Raw genomic sequence first — 19,997 nt, 5'->3', positions numbered from 1 at the left:
GTCATCCCTGGGTGAACCAGCTCACAGGCATGTGAAGACAAAATGAAAAGAAGGTATTTCCTGATATGTGTTTTTCTAAAGCAGATATGAACCATTGTCCTGATTCTACAGACTTGTTATTTGTAAATGCCCCCAAATGCCATTCCAACCAACGCCTATCTGTGTGGGTATGTGTCACTTCTTTTGAAAAAAAAAATGTATTTGCTGTTTCTTTTCAGTAACATTTTGACAACAAGTCCTCTGAATACATTGACAAAATAAGATGCGTCCTTGACTTTTAAAACTAAACACAGAAGCATCTTCCTCGATCTATGTTTTCATGTGATTATGCACACTGTTGACTCATGGAAGAATAACCAAAGTCTCCTGTTTTAGTCAGATGAATTGTTGATCAACACCTCATGACTTGGTTAACCTTGAGGCTCTATACAATAATAATCTGACTTTTTCAAATGGTCTTGTCAAAATGTTTGCAGTCGCTGGAACTCAAAGACTCTTCTGATTGCAGTCCAACAAACTTGCAACAATATTATTACTCCATCCATCCCAATACCGCCTGTCCAGTAAGGGGTCGCTGTGCTGGAGCCAATCCCACTACATACATACCGTACATACACACACATAGATACAAAGATACAAACATAGATGAACAGTTGAAAGATTATGAACCGTCTTTACTTGCCATCATTATTGGTAAATGGTAAACGGACTTGAGCTTGTATAGCCCTTCTATAGTCTTCTAACTACTCAAAGCGCTTTGACACCGCAGGTCACACGTATTCAAACACTGAAGGCAGAGGTTGTTATCTAAAGTGTCCATCAGAAGTAACTAATCCTATTTATACACATTCACATACTACCAACAAAGCAGTGGAAGCAAATTGGGGTTAAATGTCTTGCCCAAGGACACATTGGACATGTAGCTGCAGGAACTGGGGATTGAACCCCTGACCCTCTGGTTGACAGACAACCGACTCTACCACTGAGCCACAACTGCCCCAATTATTGGTTTCATGCTCTCTGAAAAAAGCCTGAGAGCACAAGGAAATATATTTTTAATCTTAATGTGCATGGAATAGCTATCAACATGTGTTTGTGTAGTTACAATGTGCAATGAATAAAACACTATGATGAGCTATGAAATGAGAATGCCTTTAAATTACTTTTAGAACACATTAATGGTTATTTCCTCTAAACTTAGATCGGGTAATAAAGGAGTAGCATACATAGCAGTGGAAGATAAGACATAATTTCTCCCTCATTAATGCAGAATTTAATTGAATTGAATTGAAGCTTCACTGCAGTATCACAGAAGAAAATATTTTATTTAGTCACTGAAGTTTGTATGACATGATGTTTAAAAACCTTTTTGATAAATATATCTGGAAATATATTATGTAACTTGGAATTATACAGCTGTTTTGTTTGTGAAATCATCATAATGAAACGGAGCAGGGTCAGTTCCGTATATTATGGTCGTGACGCAAAGAGCAAATTATCACAAATACACAGGATGAAAATTGGTCAGTGTGAAGGAGGGGTGTTTTGTAAGGTAATGACTGTCTGAAGAGGAAAACTGCACACTCATAAACCAAACAACAACAAAGAGGCAATAACATGTGTCTTTTTTACAGTGTTGAGGTAGGACAGAAGCTCACATGACAACAGGGAAAGAGAGAGAGAAATACTAAGGATCTGCTTTCATTTGGAGAATTACACAAAATACACATTTTTTTAAATACTCATATTTTAAAATACACAACTCTTAAACGCTTAAGAGCACTCATTGATCAATAAAGTCATTTAAATATATATATCTGACACCAAAAGAGTAACATGCTATGAACACAATCTTTGAAAAATACAAGTAAAGCAACTTCTTTTATTCTAAGTCCAAAAACCTGTTTTTTTTTTTTACATCAATCAATACCAAAAGTCTGCCCTTTAAACCCCTGATGCTGGCACTTCTTTAGTATTTCAATACAAAGTTAGAGATTTCAAATTCTCCTGAAATTGAAATGAAACGGAATACTGTTTTTAAGCACAATTCTCTTTGAGATTCTTGCATCATTAACACATGAAACTCAAATGTTATTCAAGCAATATCTTGAGACAGAACATAACCTGCATGCAAGATATAAATGAACAAAGCCAAAAAAAAAACTGTGCTCAAGTTCGAAAAATAATAAGCGAAAGGATGATGTACTTGCACTAACTAGTCAAACTGCTTTGTTCCGATTATAGTTAAGCTTACATGTGGAAAAGACAACAACAGTCACATGGTACAAACCTACAATGGAACATGGCGGCCGAAAAATACCGCAGACTTGTGATCCCTGTCGCAGGATGGGAGGCAACTTTGCAGAATGCTTTTCCTTCAGACTTTGTTTGAAGTCAAGTGGTGCACATAAACCCTCCCAGTCAGTAACCTTAAAACACCTCTTGGACTGCTTGAAAAGGTGAAACATGTTGTAAAAACTAGACGATACATTCTCTGCTGTTTTTAAAAAGTGCTGGAATTAGGACTGCTCTCATTGATTAAAAAAAAAAGAAAAAAGAAATACCACAGTGCAAGCCATGGTTAAGGCGGATGGTGGACACAAGAAAGTACTCTTTTCATAAATCCACACATTTCTGAATGACTGATTATCTCTTTGTAGAAAGTATCTGACAACAAAAAAAAGGTCTGAATAAATGATATAGCAGGATTTTTGGTTGTTGGCTAAATATACACCTTGATACTCCTTAACATCCTTTTATCTCTTCTGTTGTTTGCTACCAAAAGTGTGAATATCGTGATGACAAGTTTGCATGGTTTAACAAACACATCAGCTGCAATGTGTCTTTCACATAAGGCAATCTGCTGTTAGCCTGAATAACTTGTCACGTCTGCCGCTGAAAGGGCAAATTGAGAGTCACAGTGGGTTCTCTTGGCTCTGCAATGGGCCTGTTCATCATCTCACATTCATTCTGTCGTACATTCTCCTCGTTCATCTGCGACACCTCTGTGGAGCCCGCCTCGAAACCTGGCACAGTGTTGGCCACGTGAACCACGTGGACTTTATTTCGGCCTTTTTTACTCAGGATGCAGCTGAACACTTTCTTGAAGCCTTTGCGAAAGTGCTTGGACACCAGAGCGTAGACGATGGGGTTGACACAGGAGTTGGCGTAGGCCATGCAGTGGGACAGCAGCCTGAAAGCGTACGTGGTCTGATTGAAGGGGAAGTCCCCGTACAGGTAGCACAGGATCACCACGTGGTACGGTAGCCAGCAGATGCAGAAAAGCACGGTCACTATGATGATCATTTTGGTGACTTTGCGTTTGGCCCTCTTGGACTCCGACATGCCGTCCAGAGGGTCCACAGCCGTCCACAGGTACTTGATGGTTCGAGTGTACGAGAGGCTCACGATCAGCACGGGGATGACGTAGCCGACAAGGAAGGTGCACGTGTCGAGGACCTTCCGGTTTTGCTCCTCCCAGCCAGGGATGCACACAGTGCTGTTGGCGTAATCGATCAGATCGTAGTAGCTGAGATAAGGACCCGCAAAGATCAGAGAGAGACCCCAAATGACCACCATGGCGACCATCGCCTTACACGGTGTCCGTAGCTCTCTGGAGCGCAGCGGGTAACGGATAGCCAGATATCTATAGAGAGAAAGAAAATCATGAATTGACAAAACCACGGACAGGATGAAAAAGGAGGACATGCTGAGCCAGTGTGCTACATTATGAAAACATCCATGCTACCATTTTCATCATCAACGCAAAGAAAGCTGAAGAAGCGGCGCTGGTGGCGCAGTGGTTGGGGCGCGCGCCCCATGTGTGGACGCTCCGGTCCGCTGAGCGGGCGGCCCGGGTTCGGATTCGACCTGTGGCTCATTTCCCGCATGTCATTCCCTACTCTCTTTATCCCTGATTTCCGACAACACTGTTCACTGTCCACTGTTTTATCTCTCTTGTAAAGGCACAAAATGCACAAAAAAAAAAATCTTAAAAAAATAATAATTAAAAGAAAAAAGAAAGCTGCAGAATAAATACAAAACTGATCAACCTAGATCTGTATTCAAGTAATGTGACAAGAGCTTAAAAAGTAAATTAGTTTGCATGATCATTAGCCAAAAGTTGCTAAGTTTAGTTCATTTCTTCTCAGTGTTTTGCCTCAAGTCTGATGGAGAAGTAAACAAACAACCCCCCAAAAACCGGGCTACTGTGTTTTATTTTCCTTGCATATTGTTAGACTTTAATTTTGGAGTGGAATTCAGAGAGTGAAGGATGAGAATCAATAATTCGATTGTATCAAAGGAGTCTGCCACCTCCACACTCTTTCACAACAAAAGCAACAAAAACAATTCATGCTGTTTGTGGGATTAATCAAATAAAAGAAAACCACAGGCAAATGATCTTGCATGCTTCTCTGGGTAAATTAGTGACAAAAGCAGACAACACAGTGTTTTCTTGTGCTGCAGTGTTTCTCAGCAGGTCTTCAACAAAGACATTAAATCCCACCAAGCATTTGAAATAGAAATAGCCTGATGTTTCAATGGCACCGTATTAATCTGACACCACACTGCTTTCCTCCTATTATTGCTGTCTGTACTTTACCTTTGTCACATGGTTTGTTTGTCTTTACTAATGTGAGGCTAAAATATATTGACATGTAGAAAAGCAGCCTTGAAGACAGCAGCTTTAAATGAGAGAATAAATCATTACAATTTCTGCAGCAATAACCCAGGATTAGATTACAAGGTTCACAATCCACTGACTCTGTTTAATGATTTTCCTTCCCCAAATGTCTTCAACGCTGTTAAATTACTAGTGGAAATTAAAACCCTGATAAGACGAGATAAAACCAAATTGTTTGTTTTTATTGTGCTGGTGTTCAATATGGCTTAACTGTTCTTTTATTTCCTGCTGAGGTTTCCTGGTCTAAAGTGTAACTATGAGCTGCTTTCACACAGGAACTAAAGAAAGACACAGCATCGAAATTCAGTAACCTCTTCACTCAGATGTAGCTGCTCTTTTCCTGACCCAGGAGGAAGCGTCTAGGTGGCAGGATGAGAAATCTATTGAATCCTCAGAGGTGTAAACACAGAGAGTGTGAGCAGAGGGCAGCTGCACACCGACTCAGTCTTTATTGACTGAGCTGACTGTGTTGTTACAACAACTATAATGACGGCTTAGAGCTTGTACTCTGTGGATATCATTTCCAGCCAGGGATGATACTTCCTTTTCTCATAAACTATTCAGTTATAGATTAAGTTTACGATAAGGTCTGATGGGTCTTTGGGTAATGTCATAATGTGTACCTACCTATGCGGAGCAGTAAATAAAGAACTCACAGCATGCACGGTCAAAGTGTGGACTAGAATAAAAGCCTCCTTTGTGCTTGTTTTTAAAGCTAAAGCATTTTTTTTTATCTGGTAATGAAACAGACTGAAATTAATTCTGATGCTTCATATGGCCCCAAAAAGCAAACAAGACCATTGATGACAAGATTAATAATTTCTCAATAGTCATTTTTAATGCTTGTAACCACAGCTGACAGGTAGGTGTAGGTGTTTGATGATTTTTTTTTTTAGCCTTGATACTCTGTTTTCTCATAAAATATGTTCAATCTTCTCAGAGATGTTAATATGATTCCCTTTAACAAACACCATCACTGCCAATATTTTTAAAACAAGATTACTAAATGTGATGTTTCACTGATGCAAGAGTTGTTGATCGTGATGAATAAATCCATGATGTGTCATATTTTTCCTTTCTCAGGACAGTGGACAGAGGAGGAAACTGGGTAATGACATGAGGTAACCGCTTGGAGGACTATAACCTCTGTACATAGGACGTGGCCTTTTCTTCTCTCACTTGCCAACACATAAGCCGTATTCAAGTCGCATGGCAAACAAAGCTTGCACTCGACTAACATTTTCGTAACCCTGAAAGAGGTTTATCATAATAAATCCTTTTTAGTGAAAAAGTCACTTGCAAATATCCACATGTTTCTTCAGGACTTCAAATCTACATAAGACACATTTAAAATCAAGGAATTCAACGAAAAGAGTTTAAAATATAATAATAACAATACAATTTTTGTTATATGTTTTCATGAATTAAGTCTAAACTTATCACAAAAAACTCAGGGACTTGCCATTTTAACAACATTTAAGGTACAATAGACTCTGCATCAATTTCTGAATTTAGTTGTATGATGTAATGATTTTGTTGCAAATAATGGAAGTTAAATGTTACTTATTTCAACATGTAAGCTTTGCACTATGTCCTACATTTTTTTCTGCCTATACAGTAAACAGTAACTTGAATACTTGTGTCTCCCTTAATATGCTGACTCTTACTCTTACGTATTAAAGGTCCCATATTATGCTTTTTTTTGGTTTTATATGCCCTTTGGTGTGTTTTCCAAGTGTCCTGTGCATGTTTAGGCATATCTATGTGCAAAAATTCAAAGTCTGCGGATATGTGGCTTCTCCTACGTCCTCCTGTTAGCTGTAGCATTAGCTGCATGTAACACTCGGTTCTAGCCAACCTCGATAAAAATTTGTCAGTGCGGTTTCATTGTCAGTGTGAGATCACTGATCTAAGCCCATTGGCTCGTTGTGGCAAGCCCTGCAGCTCATGTTGAAATTTCCGAGACGAGTGCTGAGCAACTGACCAACAACGACAGAGCGGATCGGCAGACCAATCAGAGCAGACTTGGCCCTCGTGGGGTCTAACAGTGTGGGCTCAGCAGAGCGTAGCTGACGGACTCAGAGCGGAGAAGGAGCAAGGAGGAGCAGTACATGAAAACAGACACTTTTTTTGGACTTTAGCTATTGTGAACGTACAAAAGTAGGAACATAGATTAAATATACGAACCCCAAAAAGGGCATAATATGGGCTCTTTTAATTATTGAATTTAATTATTAAATTGCTCAATTCAATATGAACTCTTCAGATACTAATTAGGTCTTAAATGTATCCTTGTCTTAACTGCACCGCAGCAATGAAACCCTGAGATGTGTTCAAAGTTCTTAAAAAGACTGAAACAAGGTCATATTTCGATGTATTTGGATTTGACTGAGAATACAAAAACTGCCTTGATTAGACTCAGTCAAAGTTTTAGTGAAAAAAGCTTTACATTTGAAGGAATTAATTAGCAAAAGTTGAGCAATATCAACAAGATGATAAAAATGTTCCATTTCAGGGCATTGCACCATAGAGCTATTGGAGCAGCTTCAAAAGTGCATGAATTAATCATAAGAGGAAGTGATTTTAATAAGAGACTCTAAAGACCTTTAAGGAATTCATTTATCAGAGATGACTCATGACCACATCCTCTACCTTACTGATGGCAGATGATGAAAGCAGAGGATAGCAGATGAGATAAAAAAAAGAAAAAAAAAAAGAAGGTGCACAATAACTACCGCTCAATCAAATGAGCTATCCACAAAATACTTAAAATAAACAAATACGATTATGAATTGAAACTGTACGTTATTTACCAGGAGACATTTTAAAACATGATCTGTTTCTATAGTTTCTCAGCTGGGAGTCTTTGCTGCTTCCTCTTGTCCTGTATAAACACGGTGAAGCAGCATTGAGTCACTTCCATCCTGTGACAGGAACAGAGTGACATTAGAGATGAGATGTGCTCCAAACTGAAATATTTTCAAATCAAGTTAAAAACATTTCTACGTTAATGGTCCATTGAATGAGCCTTAAAGCTTACACTTTATTATTTAACATTGGTGCTGTTAATATCTTTAAAAATATATATATTATGTAATCTAATTGCTTTTAATCGTTTTTCTATTGTTTCTTTAAAAACATATTCTCCTCTGGAAAGATTGTATGTACTCCGGGTTTGTCTTGATTTAATATCTTAGCCTTGTATTTGTTTAACCATGTCCTAAAGTGCTTTGAGTTGCCTTCGTATATGAAATGTGTTATATAAAGTTGCCTCGCCTTGCTTTTTTTCTTTTTTTATGTGTAAATGAAATGAAAGTTTTGAGGTTTTATCAAACAACAAAATGAAGGGAAACTAAAAACACAAACACACAACCTGAAACTGTCAGCTGAAGCTTTGAGAACTTGTGATTACATGATGATTTAATAGATTCAACTTTAAATCTGAAATTTGAAATAGTAGATTATTGGGTTGCTACTAGAAGAAACGGCCTCTTTCAACAGGAAATGTCGCCATTAATTGAAAAAGAAGACAATGCTAACAAGTGTCCCAGTATTCAGTTCAACATGGTATATGGGGGATGCAAATGGCATGGTAATGTCTGGAAATAATCAAACTTGTTAATAAAATGGAACACTTAGATTTGTCCTCTTTCTCTATGTGTTCAAGGTAATAGTGAACATACCGGTCGACAGAGACAGCAGCGAGCGTGAAGCTGCTGGCGTACATGGTCAGGTTGATGAAGAAGTGGACCACTTTGCACATGAAGGAGCCAAACACCCAGCCCTCCAGGGAGTAGATGGTAGCTTGGAAAGGGACGCAGAAGATGATGAAGAAGAAGTCGGCCATGCTCAGGTTGAGTATGAACAGGTTGGTGGTGTTGTATCCGACCTGGCCGCTCCGCAGAAGCACGGCCAGCACCAGGCTGTTACCGACCGTGCCGAGGAGGAAGATGAGGGAGAAGACCACCGACACGATCACACTGGTGGGGTTCAGCTGGTAGCTCTCAGACACATTGGCCTGCCCTGCTGGCTTGGTGAAGTCCTCGAAGTCAGACATTTTTACAAATCTGAAACATGGGGGAGAGAGATGGTGCATGAGGCAAGAGGAATTCAGTCACGATCCTAGAGCTTTTTAATATCTAGCCTCCAAAAAATATAAAAAAAATTAAAACCTGTGTGTAGTTTAATTCAATTATCTCTCAGAGGGGGTTTAATGAGACTGTGCAGCCTTTAAAAGCTTGATAAGTTTTCACATGAACCACAAGATTCCTTCATCCAATTAATCCCAAGTTGAGTCAAGTCACATAATAATAAGACAAGAATGAGAGGCTTATTTTAATTGGCTGATCACTTTTTGTCAGTTGCGTGGAGAGAATTTTCTCACTGTTGTGGTGCAGTGCAGTCGATCCACACTTTTAATGTACTTTTTCTGTCTTCTGAGTAGTATACTGACAGGGTCAAGATATGTGGAATAGTTATTATGCATGCACTTACACTGACGCCATTTGTTAGCCTCCAGGTAAGAGGGAAAGGCCACTTACATTGCAGGAGATTCACTTGATGATGCACTCCTCTCTAATCTGAGGAGCTGTGTCTTAAAGAGGGAGCTGTCTGAGTGCTGCCTTCTGTCTGTGTGCTGTCTTCTTGAAAAAAAACATGTCAGCCAATGATGGTGAGCAACGGTTATATGTTAGAGCAATTTCCCCAAATAACATCTCTGATTACGTCAGCATGACTGTTCTGTGTTGCTGGGTTTTTTTTGTGGTTGTTGTCAAATTGTTGTTCTGCTGAATGGGGAGAGAAGCAAAATTGGGGCTTGAAAATAAAGAGGTGCTCAACAGTGAAGAGACACACACACACACACACATAACAGCAGGATGGTTCAAAATATTCCATTTAATCCAATCAATCTGACAGAGAGTTCAATTCTGGATCATGTTGAGCAATTGTAGATTTAATGAGCAGCTGAGGTTAGAAACCCTGTGTGTGTTTGGTTTAGACATTGTTCAATGCATCAGTGTGGAGTTGTTTGGCATTGGTTCCTGTCTATGGGATTGAACCTCATCTAAAAGAGAGCATTGCATGATAAGAGCATGTAGTTCAGATGTTATTTCTCAGACATACGACTCACTGCTGGACTGGTTAGGATTGTGAGAGTAATGCAAGAAAAAGATCAAATCTTGAGGTTTGAAGAGCCTCTGACCATCTGAAAATGAAAATGCAAAACAGCATCCAGGAGATAGATGCTGGAAGCTGGAAGCAGATGGCATATAAGGTTCAAGTGTGTTTTAATCAGCTCTGCATGTGGAAAATGACGAGGACATTCTCATATTCATGACTCTTGTTACCAAAGGGAACCATGTCATACCAACGTCAACAACAACCGGTCTGAAAGAAGAAATGGATGGCACTTTTGTTCAATCCTTTTTCATTTGACAAACAAGAATTAGAGTGAATGGCAGCTGTGAAAATGCCAAAAACACTGATTCTCTTCTTCTTCTGTTTTCCTCCTTGATAAAGCGCCACAGATCTGTGTTGTGCTGGAAATTTCAAGACATGACAGTGACAGAAGAAGAAGCAGCGACAACCCACACAGTTGTTGACGCCATGCTATGCCGAGCTCAGCCACACTCTTTGGACTACAGAAGAAGATGTGAAACTGATTCATCATGGTATCACCATGAGGCACCTATATTGTATCATGGATAAAGTTGTATCCTACCTAAATGAACAGACTCCGATTACTTTATGGAAAAAACATGCTTGATTAGTTCATGCCCAACATAAAGCGTGATTATCAATTAAACACGTGGAGCTGGAATGAAAAGGGAGCAACAAAAGCTGCAACAAAGCAACACATAGCTGGGCGAATACATTATATACAGACATGTTGACGATATCAATCACAGAGCTGTTGTAAAGCAATATCACAGGGAAGTACAATTCTGTAGATACAGACTAACCTAAAAATAACAAGTTATTTTTTTCATGCATTTTTGTTCCTCCTCCTAAAATCTCAGCTTCAAATGTCGTATTATACATTGTTCAACTCAAGTCTCAATCCTAGATGCCCCTCTATTTATCTGCATGATCAAAAATATGACCAAATGAAGAGGGTATACTGATCCAAGGCGATGTCTCATAAACGACACTCTGAAGTGCATAAAAAGGGAGAGTGATGTTGTTAACCTCATCAAGAGGCATGCTTACAGCATCTGCTGCAGAGGAATTCTCCCCAAGCAACCTTTTACATAGTGAGACGGATTCTCCTCTCTCCCCACTGGGGAAGTTAGGTTTCTGCCTGCAGTGGGATATCAGGTGGAAGACTCAATCCAGCGCAAGACATGAGCAAGAGTCTCAGGGGGATCAGAGAAAACAGCAGCAGACACACAAAAGGAGCTTTTTATTAAAGTGAGCGGGACCTGACATTTGACATTACTGACATTTGCTGAACGCAGACTTACAGATTCCAGGATGTAACTCAGTATTTTATGGGAAATGAAACAAAGAGTTGAGAGCCAGAGAAGAGAGGAGGAGGAGGGTGGTGGTGAGGATGCAAGATCTGTGGGAAAATACCTTATGGCTCATTTAGAGAGAGGTCAGCATAAAAAGAAATGATGAGCAGGCAGAGGGATGGCAACAGATTGCATCACTGCATTTTGCAGCAGAGCTAGAATAATAATAATAAAAAAAACATGTTAAATCCCCCTCTGGAAGGTGCTTGATTAAGATTTAAAAAAAAAATCTTTAGACACCATCTGAGCAGATTTTTATTGATTTAATCAAATCATTACAGTTACTTTGTAGATTTTGTATTCTAAATCTGAAATGGGTTAAATTTCCCATGGGGCAATTCTATGCAAATCAGATGGCAGGATAAGCGAACAGATGCATCAAGAAACACCTACCAGGCAGAGGATTAATGGACAGAATCCGAAAGCTTCAGATTAAGAAGAAGAAAAATGCCAGCAGACCTCGTCTGTGAAGATGCTCATACTCCTCACGCTGACACCTCTATTCTCTCCCAGTGTACATCGCTATCTGCCCATGTTGCTGCTATCTTACTCTTTCTCCGCCTCCCCCTACCCCTACCCCTCCTCCTCACTCCTCTCCCAGGGAGGACTCCTCCTCCACATTCACTTTAATGTTCACACTTCACTGCAGAAAAGGATTGCGGAGCGAGAAAGGTATGGCGGGAGGCTGCAGCGGACACAATCCATAGATTATCAGGAGGTTTCCCTGACAAACGGCCATTAAGCAACATTGATCCCATTCCTAATCAGCACACAGACCTAAATCAGCTGGCTCTCTCATCAAGCACTCAGCCTTGTACATTTGTCAGTCTGTAACATGGCTGATTATGTACTAGTAAGTGCAACCATTGTCTTAGAAGGGGAGGAGGGGGGTTAATTAATCTACTCACTCTAGGGGTGGACAGGGTAATGATAATAATAGAGTTTGTGTAGAAGCTTAAACATTGAGATTTTAATGCTTGGTTATTGCAATCAAAGCGTCATGTTTTCAAAGGAGGCACGTGATGTCACTGGGACTTCCAATATGATTGTTTGTCCAGCATCCTTTGTGTCTGGAAAGCGATCATTACATTTTTTATGATTTTTTATTTCCAACCATTTGTTTTTCTCATGTTCTTATTTCAGGGCCACCGAACTGACTTGGAGAAAGTCAATTAAGGAATCTAAAGTACAGTACGTATTTGTGAAAATGAAAGATGTCAGCAGTTCTAAACAGCTTGTTAAGGTGATGAGTCGTGGCCACATTTAAAGTGCATCTTAAGTCATGACAGATAAAACATCTTTAAGGTTAAAAAACGCCTCATGAAAAATGGTTCAGGGTTCTATTTTGTTCACAGCATTGGCAGGTTAAGATTACAAATAATGAGCGTTACCTCAAGATTTATGCACGACTCCCTCACTTGTATCTTGATTTTATTAGCACATTACAGTATTCTTTATTATTTCATCAGAGAAATCATAACGACCCGATATATACTAAACTAAAACCCAATTCCAGCTTTGAAAACACATTCCTGTCTACTACATATGTGGGGAAAAGGCAGTTCACATGGCAACAACTAGAACAAATTTGATCTAATGCAGTTTAATTAATCGTTTGAACAGAATGTACTGCCTTGGAGAAATATGGGTCAAGAGTAAAGTTTAAAAAAGGCTTCACCTAAAAGAGACTTCATACACCGAGTGACATTTTACTTTTTTCATCTCTAGTATTTTGTTGCATTCGGAGTGCTTTGTATCTTCTTTTGTGTCCTAATATTTGAAGAGTTCATTTGCAAAACTGATTATTTGTCATCAAGGAGTCAAATGAAAAGTATTAATAACTTTAGATTTTACTAATAACTAAATAAGCTCTCTAAACTGAAAGTCTGAGTCACTCTGATGCAATATAAAAATCCTTTATTATACTAGGGATGACTGTTGTGTCTACGCGTTTGGACTCAACTTAGTCAGGACATAATTGACAGAGACAAAACCGGGTCTTTAAATTTGACTTCTGTTCTCTGTTCTATGAAATGCACCTGATTCCTCTACACTTTTTGACCCACTCATTTTTTCTGCTTAGTATTAATGTTTTTATCTGTGTCTCCTGACATATTTCATATTTGGCCTCATTTATTTACTCGCTGGATCACATGGATTCTTCATCATTGCTATCTCCAGCATAGTTGAGTGTGAGTCAAAGATGTTTCCACAAATAAAGAGTCCAGCGTGGCATGTTTTATTTATTTTTTTCCTGCAATGTCTCCTTCAATCCTGAACCCTGCTTTAAGTAATGTTCAGGTGTGACCCTGTGACCAGCCTGACATGTTCCTGCCCGTTGCCCTTCCAAACACTAGGTCAGGCATGATGTCTCAGAAGCTGTCAGCTATCATTCATCAACTGACTGCATGAAGCTGGGTCAGGCCGACCAGTGTGGACTGAGAGGTACCGCTGAGCATCATTCTGAAATCAAGAAACCACCTGAGGAAAGAAAAACACAGTTTTTATATCAGTTGCTTCACATTACAATGAATTATTCTGCTTCTATTACTATGTAAGCCAACATTGTACCGACAAATATTTAACATATCTGATCCACTTTTGCAGACATACTTGGTCAAATCAATCTCACAATTAAATTGATTGATTGTATCTCTGCTCTTTATGTATTCATGAATTTTTATCTGTCAATTTACCCTGAATTACACAATTAGTAAGTTGTTACAAGTTGATATGAAATCCATCTTTACACCGTTTCCTTGAGTAACCGGACCACCCTTTGTTTAAAATGCTGTGTGTGTGTGTGTGTGTGTGTGTGTGTGTATGTGAGAAACTTCACTGAGGCAAACAGCTGAGACTGGACAAAGACAGATTCTGGCCTCGGCGTACAGCAAATTAACATTCAGAAATACCTCCGGGGTGTTGTTTCCTGTGGACGTTTCCATGGCAACCCCAGAGGGAAGACTTTGAAGGGGTGGTGAGAACACAGGGATTGATTTCCACAGCCAACACCGAGAGTGACATGACATTTTCACACAGCAGTTTACATAGAAAAATACAACAACAGTATCAAATCATACTTCTGCTTTTGCAAACTTAACCCTCAGACATTTCTCTGTATTTAACATGCAGACAGGGATCTGAAGAGCAGCCTTTTATTTACTGTTTCCAAGCAACAAGGTACTCAAATAAAACTGATCGATCAAGACCTCCCTTATGAATTCCATCCCTGTCTGTGAATTAGAGCTCATATGCATCCTTTGTCTTCATTAAGCATCCACTTAGCATAAAGAGGATTATTTTTTATCCCTTCATTGTCTTCAGAAAATATCCTGCAGTGAGCTGGGGCATGTAGTGACACAGTTTCTGAACTGATAAAATCACAAAGAAGACAAACCCTTCTGCTGCCTCAGTGGACAGCAAACAAAAAGCCTGTTTAAAAGAAGTGTGACAGAAATACTGATAGAAACATTAACCTCCAAAATTCCACATTTTTGAAAGACCTCAATTACCTCTTATTAATCATCCCACTGCCGTGGTGTGAAAAAAACAAGCCCTCACTATTGATGTTTTACAGTAAGACTCTATTACAGTGTGATTGGATGGTTTATATGCAGCATGCGATCTTGCTTTATTGGTCCCCTCTCAAGGAGTCAAATTAATCACAGGAACAGTATCATGGGAAATGAGAAATGTATCTGAGGTGAAGTGTTAACCTGGCACACACACACCTTGGCTTGTAATCAGTGGGGTGTTTACTTTAGCTGGCACCTTCTCTGCACAGACTGGAGTGAAATAAAAAAGAAGAGTCTGCACTGTGCCGATGGAACAGTTGGCTAAGTCTAGTAGTGGTAGATATGTACCATATGTAGCAACAAAACTATGTAAAAAAAATACTATAAGTATTAAATAACAGTTTAGTGAAGTGGTTCCCAACCTATTGCTGTATAGAAATAATTAATCCTGTCGCTGATTGTCTTGTTTTCTTTTATATGATATGCAGAGACATCAGTATTAATTTCAATCTTGTTTCATACCCAATTTAACAGCTCCTCAGATAAGCTGTATATGTTTAAGTTAAGTTTGTTTTAGGTCCAATATGTCAGATATTTACTGAATTAAATCATGACTTTACGACATCATCAGACAGTAAGGAAACATGCTGTGTTGAAGTGCTGGCTTCTCTGACAACAACACAGCGGCCAGTAAGTCCTCCTTTTAATTCTGGTGCGGAATGGGTTGTTGTAGTTTTTGACCAGAGAAGTAGTCGACACCCCCACGCGACCATATTGCCCCTCGCTCCTCGGTTTGCCAAACCAACAGCTGTGCAGGGATGAAAGCGGGCAAGCGCACTGGTTGAGACATAACTGATTCTACATTCTGCGTTTTTGGAATGCTTCACGACCAGAAACGTGGTAAATATTGAGGATGCTTTTGAAAATGGAGAGAGGATAGAGCACAGAAATGTTTCAAGCTAAACAAACATGAAAGCTTCAAATTAAAAATAAAAAATAAAAAAAACCCTTTATTTGTGGGGGGGGCTTAACTTAAAATACAAAATATAAAAGGAGTAGATATAAGTGGACAGAGATCGGACTAACAGATGTAAACAGAACTATGTGCAGTAAAGGAGAAATAAATATATATATACAGAGCTATGTGCAAGTAGGCAAATACTAAATGATAAGTTATAAGGTGCATGGTGAATAGTGGAACTGTGTTGCCCTTATGGTATTCATTATGTTTTTAGACGTAGCTTTCGTGACACGGCTTTTATTTTGTTATATGATGATGTCATTTCCTGTCGGGGCTCATATTACAGGGGTTCCCAAACTTTTCAGGTCGTGACCCCAAAATAAGGGTGACACAAACTGGGGACCCCCCACTGTCCTTTAAGGTGGTTAGTTAGGTATATAACGTAGCGACAGCCACGCACACACTAATAAACCTATCCAAAAACTAGTAACACAAAATAATACAACAGCCTACAAGAATTAAAAATGTCATTTCCATTTCACTTAATGATACTGTCTTATATGATATTGGACTACTTTTTGTATTTTTACAAAAATGGTAAAAATATATATTTATGCACTTTTAATTTTTTATGGAAGGCATCTCGCGACCCCCCTCTTGGTGGCTTGCAACCCACCTTGGGGTCCCAACCCCCACTTTGGGAACCACTGTCATATTAGACCTGCAGCAGGCTCAGTCAGATTGTGCATGCTCTGGAGTTAATCCGCTGCCATCCACTGCGAATCATCGGACAGGCAATGCTGTGAGATATTTGTTTGATCAAAGAAATGTTAAAGAATGTATATTGAGCATTATTGTAACACTAGAACGACCAGCATTCTATCACTACTAGAAAGGCCATAGCGGTCATTTTGACTGTTTACAAATTATTTGCATATCATTTCAATAATCAGTATCAAATATAAGAATAAATGGATCTGTAATGTTGTGATGTAATGTTTATCGACAACCACAGGAACAGCAGCCGGTGTTTTTTGCAAATGGGAATGTATCACAGATCGGGGAAAACCAAGAGGAGGACCCAGATGCAGAATCAACAAAAATATTTAATCAAACTAAAAGGCGAACAAAAACTCACTTCCAAAAATCCAAACAGGAGAAAACAAGGAGCCACGGGTAAACCGACACCGACACCGACAAACACATACAACATACACTGGCAACTTACAACAATGAACTGACACAGAAGGGAAGACACACAGAGACTAAATAGACATAACCAGGGTAACCAGACATAGGTGAGACTAACAAGACACAGGTGAGGACAATCAGGGAAATCACACTGGGAAACACACAGAGGCAGGAATACAAGAAACACTGAGGACAAACTAAATCATGAAACACTGAAGACTCACAGAACTCAAGAATCTAACAAACCACACTAGAACACAGAGATACACGATAATATGAAGTTACAAAAATAACACATGAAACACTAACCTAGAAAACACACATGGGAAACAACACCATCAGACAAGAATGAGAACTAAAAACAACAAGAAAACCTAAACTCTGAAAATAAGAAACCAAATCATGACAGGAATGATCTCTGTATCATTGTCAGGTTCAATCTCAGAGCCAGTGTCAGATGAAGAGAGACCAGGAGACATCACTTTCCATATCCGAACCTGCGCCTTCATCAGACTCTGCCTCATGAAGGCTCTGGAGCAGGGGTGCCCAAACAGTCGATCGCGATCGACAGGTAGATCGCTGACTGATTCTCAGTCGATCGCGAGATGTTTAGTCAATATAAAATACAATTGTAAAATAGAAAAGTGATTTCAATTTCATCTCATTGCACTGTTTCCCACACACGATACCTGTGTGGGGAGCCCAAGTATACTTCCGACCTGTTTGTATTTAATTTTTTATTTATTCATGAAATTGCTGCGTGCATGAGAGAGCGAGCGAGAGAGCGAGCGGGGGAGCGAGAGAGAGAGAGAGCGCGCGCGCAAGAGAGAGTGCAGGCATGCGCAATGACGTGCAGGTAAAACCGGGGGGGTAAATGTTTTACCAAAAAGTCATATATAGAAACTATGCTACGAGTATTAAGCGCATTTGATGAAGCTGCAGCTACTTTTCTCTGCTCCTCTCTGCTGTCATGACTGTGAGCATCGCGGGGCACACCAACATACAGCGCAAACGCACACACATACATACACACACACACACACACACACACACACACACACTTGCACTGGAGCGCCAGCCACCACGCGAACCTTTTTACTTTTTACTTTTAGTGCTACAGCACACAGTTGATCCGTGATCTTTACGGACCGAGGTGGGAACACACGTGACCCGGTCAAACGGTCGATTGGACTTTACTCCGTTCACTCTCACCGTGTCTGCAGCTAATTTAACAAAAGCAACATCATCTCACAGCAGCCTGCTGTAGTCTGTGAACATCTCCACACAGATTAAAGTTGTTTGTTGTAAACAAAATTAAGGGAAAAACATATGTGATATAAATACAAACGTAATATTAAAATGTAGCCTACCCTAAAATAAGAGTTTAAAAAAATTTGCATTATTTTTTAAAGAACTCTCATTTATTATATCTGAAATTATTTTCTGTTTGTTGTGTGAGTATTAAATGCATTTGGAGGCTGTCGGTAAAGGCTACGGCTCACTATGTGGACTGGTAGATCTCTGCAGACTGGCAACTTTAAAAGTAGATCTTGGTTTAAAAAAGGTTGGGCACCCCTGCTCTGGAGCCTCTGTGGCAGCAATCCTCCTCCTTCCTGACATTTCGTTCTATTCTATTCTAAATCAGATCCTAATTTACTCTATTCTGCCTTTTCAATGTTGATTAATTCAAATGTATGTCTCCTATTCTTTCTATATGGTTTTAGGCGGGTAAGCTTTCTTTCCTCCTTGGCTTGAGCGTTATAAACAATAGTTGCGCACCTTCAAGTAGTGGTGGGCGATATAACGATCTTAGATCGTGAAGGATTTGAAAGTGCTGACGATCTGCCAAAGCAGGGAGATCGTAGAACCGGGCTAATGTGTTTATTCTATCATGCTGCAGTTTATGCTCTTACACAGACGCGTCTCCTCCTTTTTTGCTCCTCAGCGGTGAAAACGAAACTTAAAAGTAAAGTCCGCAAAAACAACTCCATCTCGGTTATATGCAACTGCTCTGATATTTTTCCAAACCGACACACTGTGAGCAATAGTTAACTTGTCTGCATAGTGTGCACAGTTAAGATTAGTCTACATCTCAGACAGCGACACGGAGAGACGTTAACAGTCAGAGACAGACAGGGTGGAGCTCAGACAGTCAGTGGAGATATAACCCCGGTGTTTAAAATGTTGCTGTCGGTGTTTTCTGTCAATCAACAATGTCCCGCCCCCTCTATGAATTAAACTCTTCTGTCAGTAAAACTTACTTAAATCATGTGTCACAGAATGAACACATTCTGTATTATGTTTGATTATATATAAACTAAACTAAATGATGTCATAAAAAACAACAAAGGCTGCAGGTATATGAAGCTACAGCTGTAGGAATTCTGCAGGGCTATAATAGAACAGAAACACTTGAAGTGTTTAATGTTTTTAAATGAATGCATCATTGCGTGAAAATGTTCCTGATGAACATAAAAAGAGGACACATAACTAAATCATAATTTCAAAGTGGTGAGGAAAACCTTCAAATTGTGCATAAATATCGATCAAATTGAGGGAAAGACATTTCTGTTGCTAAAGATGTTCTGGGTGAGAGACCTCCAGACCTCCTACAAAGATGTTTTTCAAATAGATTAAACTTGTCAGCACAGTTTTTGTGCATTTAAAAACATTATACGGGGAAATAAGTTTGGTTGAACTGGTCAGCAACTTACAAATTTGTCTAAAGAACAGTATGAAAAAAGTGATTTTGCCAAAAAAAAAAAATGGTGATATGATATTTTTCCCATATCGCCCACCTCTACCTTCAAGAGCGGGAAAAAGCAGCGAAAACTGAAATGATACACTGGCTATAATGCATGCAGTCAATATGACCGCTATGGACTTTCAAGGTAGAAATACTCAAAACTCTTTTGTGTTCTGTGTTTTTGATAAAATTACAATGCTAGAATAAAATATAGACACATTTAGGAAAAGTCATGGTCCTGTAGTTACATTTTATTTTAGGTTTTATTTTAAGTAAGTTATTACATTGCAAAATTAAAAAAAACAGTCAAAATGACTTGCCTTGGTCTTTCTAGTGTTAAGAAAACGTTTGTTTAAGCAACAGTTATGTGTCACATAAATATAAA

At 39.2% G+C, this 19,997-nt stretch overlaps 1 protein-coding gene across 1 annotated transcript; it reads right to left on the bottom strand.

Annotated features, from left to right (window-relative positions):
* Positions 1 to 1,306: 1,306 nt before the first annotated feature.
* galr2b (galanin receptor 2b) lies at positions 1,307 to 11,778 on the bottom strand. The gene is made up of 3 exons (XM_020642491.2): positions 11,593 to 11,778; positions 8,368 to 8,751; positions 1,307 to 3,646 (listed from the first exon to the last, which is right to left on the bottom strand). Exons 2-3 carry the CDS (start codon positions 8,739 to 8,741, stop codon positions 2,884 to 2,886), a joined length of 1,137 nt encoding a protein of 378 aa, XP_020498147.1. The 5' UTR covers positions 8,742 to 8,751; positions 11,593 to 11,778; the 3' UTR covers positions 1,307 to 2,883.
* Positions 11,779 to 19,997: the final 8,219 nt, after the last annotated feature.

The sequence above is a fragment of the Labrus bergylta genome, chromosome 16 (assembly GCF_963930695.1).
Source record: "Labrus bergylta chromosome 16, fLabBer1.1, whole genome shotgun sequence".
NCBI classification, from domain to species: domain Eukaryota; kingdom Metazoa; phylum Chordata; class Actinopteri; order Labriformes; family Labridae; genus Labrus; species Labrus bergylta.
The sequence above is the reverse complement of the archived record's forward strand: the minus strand, read 5'-3'. Positions and strand labels throughout refer to the sequence as shown.